This window comes from Cupressus sempervirens, chromosome 5, assembly GCF_028749045.1.
Source record: "Cupressus sempervirens isolate cs-2001-9-10 chromosome 5, ASM2874904v1, whole genome shotgun sequence".
Taxonomy (NCBI): domain Eukaryota; kingdom Viridiplantae; phylum Streptophyta; class Pinopsida; order Cupressales; family Cupressaceae; genus Cupressus; species Cupressus sempervirens.
The window spans coordinates 988,664,232-988,673,195 of NC_143122.1; the positions used below are offsets into that span (position 1 = coordinate 988,664,232).

The 8,964-nt window shown below is 40.0% G+C and overlaps 1 protein-coding gene across 1 annotated transcript in view; it reads right to left on the reverse strand.

Annotated features, from left to right (window-relative positions):
* The window catches only part of LOC149559245 (defective in cullin neddylation protein (DUF298)), a 49,128-nt gene extending 41,141 nt beyond the window's left edge, over positions 1–7,987 (reverse strand). Inside the window, exon 1 of the mRNA XM_089833172.1 lies at positions 7,705–7,987. Coding sequence (XP_089689298.1) covers positions 7,705–7,954 — 250 coding nt within the window. The 5' untranslated portion in view covers positions 7,955–7,987. The remainder of the gene's footprint in view (positions 1–7,704) is intronic.
* Positions 7,988–8,964: the final 977 nt, after the last annotated feature.

The window sequence follows — 8,964 nt, forward strand, 5'->3', positions numbered from 1 at the left end:
AAGATTAGGGATTGCCCTTTGGCTATGCCTAGGGTTAAACCCCCGACTAAAGAGGTTCTTGTCAAACCAGCAAAAGGGAAGCAAAAAGAAAAATGGACTACTGTTGGGCACAAGGGCAAGGCTCCCTTGGCTCCTAAACAGTCATATGCCACTGTCGTTTCGGTTCCTCCTATCTCAATAGAAGCACAAACCCCAACTATTGTAGGGACGCGAGCAATTTTTTCGGAACCAAATCCTGGTGTTTCATAGGTTTCAAACTCTGGTTTATAGAGGATTAAGGCTGCCGCCAGGGCTAACACCTCGGTTGCGATTCACACCCTTCTTATTGCTTCTTCCATAGCAACTCAGAATGTGCGGCATTCTCGCAGTCCTCTCGGATGTGCTAAGAAACTAGAGGAGAAACGGCGAGCCATCAATCCAGAGGATTTTCCTTCTGGCTTTAACCCAATTTCAACTTTCTTGCAGAATAGCTGCTACTCTCTCGAGGACGAGGAAGATATGGAAGAATTTTCATGAATATTTTATCATGGAATGTGCAAGGTCTTACAAACCCCTCCAGAAAGTACTATGTCAGGGATACCCATCATAGACTTGGCAATTTAGATTTTCTCTGTATTCAAGAAGTTAAGATCTTTGGTTTCATACTTTCCTCTACATGTAGCATCATCTGGCTAGATGGCATTATGTTTTCCTCTCAGCACGATTCTGGCAGAGGTCATGTAGTTACTCTTCTATCAGCTCGTCTTAATTTTGCTATTATTTCGCACGGTTCTAACCCCATGCACAAAATCATTTGGCTTTTGCTTTCTATTAACAATCATTCTTTTGGAGTTAATGTTTATGCTCCTAATGATGTTGTGGAAAGATCTCAATTGTGGGGCTGGCTAGCGGACAACTTGCCTCCAACTACTTGGGTTATGTGTGGTGACTTCAATAAGGTTGAGCTATCCTCTGACAAAGATGGCATTTTGCCTTTTCGCTAGACAGCTAGGGAAAGGGAAGCTTGGTACTGCATGCATAATAAATTGAGCCCTTTTTATCCCAATACTAACCACCGCCAACATAGTGGGGTTTGGCACACTTGGTCCAACTTTCAAGCTGGCTCTGACCACATTTTAAAACGTCTCGATCGTGCCATGATTACTGCAGAATCTTTTTTCTTCTTTTTTGAGCATTGAGATTTACCTGTCATTCACTTGCCAGATGTGACGTTATCAGACCACTATCCCATTTATTTTGTTATCCCGTGGCACATAGCTGTCCAGCGAGTTGTTAGGACTCAGTTTTTCCTCAACATGTCAGTGTTGATGCATGCTTCCACTATTGTTCATATCCTACATGTCTGGAATTTGGAGCCACGTCCGCATTCCCAGACAGGGTGGATTCAGTGGTGGAATGATGCCATTACCAGAACCGCTTGCAATTGGCAGTTTTCAGAAGGCAATCTTATGAATCCACTACCACTACTTGTTAGATTGTGGTGACTGATCAGGAAAGTACTGTACATACTTCATAAATTCTTTAAAAAAAAAATTTGTACCCTATTTTATCAGGATTTTGGGCCGACATGTAATTATTAATTATAACCCTAAAGCGGTAAAAATACTTATATAAAAGAGCTTAGGGTTAGGGATTGTTTCATAGTTGTGATGCAAAATTGGTTCTTGCAGCGGTATTGAGCTGTAAGGGATTACACAAAACAAATCTTGGGTATGAAGATTTGCAGAGATAGGAAGAACAGAACATTGACGCTATCTCAAGCTGATTATGTGGAGAAGGTGTTGCAATGTTTCTCTATGGAGAATGCTAAAGCTATCAGCACACCTTTACCTAGTCATTTGAAGTTGACTAAGGAAATGTGTCCCAAGACACAAGAAGAGAAGGATAAGATGTCAAAGGTACCCTATGCTTCAGCTGCAGGAAGCTTGATGTATGCTACGGTATGTACCAGGCCAAATATTTCACATGCAGTGGGAGTTGTTAGCAGGTATATGAGTCATCCAGGAATTGAGCATTGGAATGCAGTCAAATGGATTCTCAGATATTCGAGAGGAACATCTAATAAGTGTTTACACTTTGGGAGCTCTACTACTGATTTACAGGGCTATGTTGACTCAAATTTGGCAGGAGATATTGATATTAGGCGGAGTACTACAGGTTATGTCTTTACTGTTGGTGGGGCAGCCATGAGCTTGGTTTCTAGGTTACAAAAGGTTAATGCTTTATCCACTACAGAGGCAGAGTATGTAGCTACTACAGAGGCAGCCAAGGAGATGATATGGCTTCAATTCTTCTTGGAAGAATTGGGACATCCTCAGAAGGATAATTATTTGTTTATAGATAGTCAAAGTGCCATTCATCTTGCCAAGAATTCAGCTTTGCATTCAAAGACCAAATACATACAGTTGCGGTACCATTTCATTCGGTCCGTTTTGGAGGATGGACAGTTAAAGTTGGAGAAAATACATACAAATGACAATCCCACAAATATATGTTGACAAAGACAGTAACAAGGGAGAAGTTGAACTCCTCTTCAGCTTCGGTTGGTCTTCTAGATTGAACATGAATAAAAGAACAGCAGAGTTCAGGGTGGTTTGATCCAGTGGGAGCCTCATGGAGTCGCTGCATACCTACAGGATCAATCTCCAAGTGGGAGATTGTTGTTTAGTGTGGAGCCTGATCAGTCCCAAAGTGGGAGATTGTTAGATTGTGGTGACTAATCAGGAAAGTCCTGTACATACTTCATAAATTCTTTGGAACTTGAAAAAAAAAAATTTGGGCCCAATTTTATCAGGATTTTGGGCTGACATGTAATTATTAATTATAACCCTAAAGCAATAAAAACACTTATATAAAAGAGCTTAGGGTTAGGGATTGTTTCATAGTTGTGATGCAAAATTGGTTCTCGCGGCGGTATTGAGCAGTAAGGGATTACGGATTGTAATCAAGTTGTAATCATTGGATCATAATAATATCAGACTTGTTGTTTGGTGGACGTAGCCCAGGGATTGGGTGAACCACATTAAATCTTGGTGTATTGTGTCCTTGTCTATGTGATCTATTATTTTCTATTATTGGATATATTTGCATGTAATTGTTATTTTTGTCTGTGGTTTGATCCTATCACTGCTCTCAAGAAAGCTTCTGAGGATCTCACCCTTAACCCTTTTGATGTTGATTTGCAAATTCAACTTGCCAAACTGCGCCATGACAAACATGTTGCAGATAATTATGCTACTTGAGGGGCCCAAATCAAAGCTCGCCTCCATTGGTTGGAAGTTGACGATAAAGCTTCGAAGGAGATCCAGGCTCTTCAAGCCCGTCATACCAATTTTGGGATTAAAAAAATCAAACAAGGCACTTTTGCTCTCTCCAGTTTCCCTGACATCCTGCAAGCTTTTGTTCATCACTATGCAAACGTGTTTGCTTCATAGGGAAATTCAGTTGCTCCAGAGGAAGCCCTCAAAAAGTGTATTTATGTTACTCCAAACCACCTAGCAGTTGAGCAACGTGCTTTCTATGAGCAACTTCTTACACTCTGAGACCTCAAAGAGGCAGTTTTCTCCATGGCTAATGACAAGTCCCCCAGGTGTGATGGGTTTCCTTGCAAATTTTACAAACACCTCGAGGAGTATATTGGTCTCGATCTGCGCAAAGTTTATCTTGAAGCCTATCATTCTAAAAGCCTAGGAGCTATTATCAACAAAGGAAACATCAAATTCATACCTGAAGCTAGAAATCCTAAGGATATTTGTAATTCGAGGCCCATTACCCTTCTTAATGTGTCCTATAAGATTATTGCTAAGGCAGTTTCTCTTAAAATTTGCCATCTCCTTCCTTTAATTGGGCGGCCAGAGCAAACTGGCTTTATCAAATCTAGATATATTCTTGACAACATCATTGCTATCTGAGAAGGTATGGAGTGGGCTCACAAGTCCAATCAGCTGTCTGTTTTTTTGAAAATAGATTTTGCTAAAGCCTATGACCGGATTGAATGGCCTTTCATTTTGGCTATGCTCCAGGCTCTTGGTTTTGGTCCCAATTTTCTGCAATCTATGGAGATGCTCTTTGAAGATGTTAATGCTTGCATTACTATCAATAACTCCCAATCTAACACCTTTGGGCTTTTTTGTTCCATCAAGCAGGGTTGCCCTCTGGCTTTGGCGTTATAAGTTCTTGTTGCTAAAGGGTTTGGCTACTTGCTGGCCCACTTTGTGTCTTTAGGTTTGGTTTATGGCATTTCTTTACCAAATTCCTCTTCCTAGTTGGTCAGTGGTCATTTTGTTGATGATTCTTTTCTCACTCTTTTGGAGGATGAAGAAAACATCAACAATGCCTTGAATTGCCTTAACACTTTTTGTCAAGCCTCTGGCTCTGCTATTCAATGGCAAAAAATGCTCTATTATCACCAGACTTTTTTGCCAGCTCCACCTTGGCTTAATAAGTTTTAATGGAAATGGATCTGAGGCATTCCTTTTTCCTTTCAAGCGTCGCCAGTGGATCTATGGAACGCTATGCTTGCCAAGAGTACAAAGAAGCTGGACTATTGGCTTACAAACCGCTTTCTCTTGCGAGCAAATTTCAGATTTTCTCTAAAGTTCTTGCAGCTACGCATGTCTATTATTCTTCCTATTGGGCTCCTTCAAAAGCCTCCTATCAAAAATGAGAGCGATTGCTCCGCGATTTTCTTTCGGCTTCTGGTTCCGACCATCATGGCTTTCATAGAGTTGCTTGGGATTTTTGTTGTCTCCCCAAAGAGTCTGGAGGCCTTGGCCTCCTCTCCACACAGAAGCAAGGCCTTACTCTATGTGCCAAATGCATTATTCGTGCCATCATTGGAGATGAAGCTTGGAAGATGCCGGTTCGGCATTGCATTTCTTCTGAGTTTCCTGTTAACAGACCTGCATGGAAGGGGATTGGCTTTCAAACCCTTCTCATCATGTGAAAACCCGTGCACATACAAGGCTCTTTTGTTATCAAAAGCATATGGGAAACCTTGGCTTCGCTGGTCTGGTGATGAGTTCCGTGATGGGTTCTCTATGAACTAGCAGAACACTTGGTGGTCTCCTCTGTTTGCCATCTAGGGTATTCTCCTAGCCAAGACTCAAGGTGCTAGTGCTCTGTGTTTTTCCAAACAAGGCATCAAGACTCCTAAAGATCTTTTCTTTAGGGTCGTCGTGAGTTTCAGATCTTGGGAAGATATTCAAGTCCAGTATCGTCTTGCCCATTCAGATCGGCAGAGTTTTGACTTGTTGCTTTCTGCAATTCCAAGCCGCTTAATTCATAAAGTGGGTATCCAGTCTGTTCAACCTTGGTGGACTGACTGAAAGTGGTATCATGCCACTCCTTTCACTAGCTACAAGCCAAGCTTGGGATATAGATGGCTTTCTCCCCATCTGTCGATGGTGGATACACTCAATCAGAGATGGCATTTGCAATCTTCCCTTTCTTAATAGAGAAAGCGCTTTGACACTATTTGGAGTGCCATTACAGAACCCAAGATTGCTCATTTTGCTTGGTGCCTAGCTTTTCAAGGTCTTCCCCTTGGGCCTCGGCTTAAGCATATTGGGGTTCCGGATCCTAGTTGTCCATTTTCTGGCCAACCAGAGTCTTTCCTGCATATTTTTTGGTTCTGTAGACGTGCTCAAAATTATTGGCACAAGATTCATAATTTTTTAAAGTCGTTTCGGCCTAAACCCTTTTCTTGGCATATGGCTGTTTTGAGTGATTCCCCGAGGATCCCTAGAAAATTTACCCAGATCTAGCATACCTTCAGGATGGAGATTTTGTTCACTCTATGGAAAGATAGAAATGTTGTTCTTTTCACTCACAGTTTTCTTGATATAAGTATTGCTATGTACACTAAAGCGTGCATTTGTAATAATGTAATGATGCAGATTCAAGTGCAAGCAAACAAGGTGGCCCTGGAGGTGGCCCACCTTCAAGAGCTTCTCAATCACTAGGGCAATGCCCCTTGTACTGTTGCCAAAGTACCTCCAAATGCCTCAGTTGATACCACACCGCCCAAACGCCACCGTCGGGGGTGCAGTTCTTCAGGCCGCTGCTCGCACACGCCACGTTCACAGGCTTCACGCCATTGCTCTCCCAGCGGTGGCGATGGTGGTTGGCGGCACCGCTCAATTTCCCTGCCCCGTGGTGGCACAAGCTAGTCCCTGGCTCCTCCTGATCCTTGATGTGTGGTTTCTAGAAAGTGGCCCTTTCACCTAGAATTGGCCATCTCACCTCCGTGGCCTGATACAAAGGATGCTGACCAAGCCCCTAATGATACTGCTGATGGCCGGACTATTCCCAACCTGCCTGCCAATCCCAGGGATGACTAGGGATTTCATGATCGAGATGAACCACCCCCCTCAGTTGGCACTATTTTAGCTACTTGAGGGCTGCTTCTTTCATATTTATTTTTGATGAATAGTTGTTGATTCCGACTTCTACCGTGTGAACTCTCGCGGGGTGATTTTGTATCCCTCGGCCCTTTTCTGTGAATTGTAATCTTAGTATATTATTTATTAATAGAAAATGACTATTCATCAAAAAATATATATATTATTATTGTTTTATTTGCATTTAAACTGAATTGTATTTATTTATCAATTATTTTTATCCTTTTTTTACATGTTCTCACAACATTACACAACTACAGCAAGGGATATTAAAATTATTTAATCCTTTTGCTTTTCATGCTCTCACAACATTAATAAATAAGCTTGCACTGCTTCCAAATGAAATAAATACCAATAATAACCTTCAACGTTAGAATAGGAATTAGAGGAACGAAAGCAACTTCTATCGAAGAGGATGAACAAAAGGCAGCCGAGGATGTGAAATTGCAGAAGCAAGACAGAGAAACTACAAAAAGTCCACAAAGAGCCCTGCAAGTCTGGAATCAAGGCCAATCACAAATGCTCATAAAGTACTGTGAACTCGGAATAAAAATAAGAGATAGATCATTCATTATTATTATCATTTTATAAGGGTTTAAACTTTTGTAGGACCAACAGTCTTTTCTTAAAAAGGAAGCAGAGTTCCTTTAGGATTGGTAAAAACAACTCTACTTAAAAATTAAATTAGACGACATATATTTCAACAGAATTATGCATCCAAATTGGACCTAAATAGTGAACTCCAACATACTATATCCCACCATCGAACGATTAAAAACAATATTTAGTCGAAAATGCAAACTTCCATAGGCTTTTTGTTAAAATTACATCCTCCGATCCCAGCGTAAATAATAAAACCACTCATATAAAAATTGAATACATTTACGACTTAAAGTACGTTTGAGCCAAGAGCAAGTTCAAAATCATCGCTATTTTAACGTAATTAATGAGATCTTAATATAAACTGCTTGTCTAAGAGGACTAATATAATTTAGTACCTTTTGACAGGCAGTGACGCGAATTTCATCCGGTTTTCATTCGGATGAATACATCGTCCAATTTAAACGTAATTAATGAGATCCCTCATATAAAATTTACATTCGTGGAAAGAGATAAACTATGAACGACCTGATTCACGCTTAAATTCGTCATAAGATATGAATATTTTACAGCCAAGGACACTAATTTCCAGGAACTCCATCGAATGCAATCCAGTATCCAATCCAAACCTATGTAACAAAATCCTTCAAATAAAATCCCATCCGCTTTCAAGATAATGTTTAAAGAAAACAAAATTGAATACCTGAAGAAGTCAGAGCAGCCGTGTTGGCAGCATGATGAGTGCTCGAATTTGAATTAGCTCCGTTGGATTTCCTTGTGGATGACCGCCGCATCTTTAGAACTCTCTTGCAACTCACAGCGAAAGCGACCGGCAACCTTGCACAAGAATAACAGAATCTTACAAACCCTCCAACCCCCCTTCTTATATATAATACTGATCGGCCCTGTAAAAATCTGAATAAACCCTTGGCCTTCAATTGCCTCTGTATCATTAAGATTATTGCCCTGTGTTAGATATTCGCAATGGGTGTAAACGATCGCTGTGCGTTATATATTCTTGTTCCGAAATAGCGGGTTTTGAACGCTACCCATTGCACTTCCCCTCCCATACAAGACAAAACTATATTTTGCAATCTGAGCTGGAAATTTTTTTTCCCTTAATCCTGTATTTTGCTTCTTTATTAGGAGCGTGTTTTACTTAATGTTGTCCTAATCTTTCAGAGCTTATTAATAGTAGCATTTGTATTAAAAATGATATTATACTTATGTCACTAGTAATATACACTGTAAATGGGAGTAGTAATAAAAATTCATAAAATTGAGAACAAGAGTTCTGAGTACTAATGTGATGATTGGATAAATTTGGAGAATATAGTAGAAAAAATTGGGAACAAAACTAATGATGTCTAATTTTATATGTGGAGGTTCATCTTAGATATATCAACTTGACACACGAATATCTCATATGTATTAATGAAATTATTGTAGATTTTAGGTATGAATATTGACTATCCAAACTTTAGGATCGGCGATGAAGGCCTAAATGGCTCTAAAATGAGGTCAAACCTCGACTAATGAGCACTTACACAATTAGATGATGTAGAACAACACTTGGCATTTCTAAAAAGGGGTTATAATAGCTAAAGGGGTTACAATAGTGAAGTTATTGTAGATTTTCGGTATGAATTTTGACTATCCAAACTCCAGGATCAGCGATGAAGTCCTAAATGGCCCTAAAATGAGGTTAAACCTTGACTAATGAGCACTTACAAAAATAGGTGATGTAGAACAGCAATTTCCATTTTCGAAAAGGGATTATAATAGCTAATCGGCTCAACGGATTGTTAGTTATGGTCTCCAAAAGTTGGGTCATCCAAAAATATAATTTGTAATTTGTCTTGAGTTTATTCTATATAATAAAGAGTAATAAAATAATATAATATGAGGTTGGTTGGGCTCAACAGTTAGGGCTTAGTCTCTAGAACCTTCCGAGTGGTGAAAA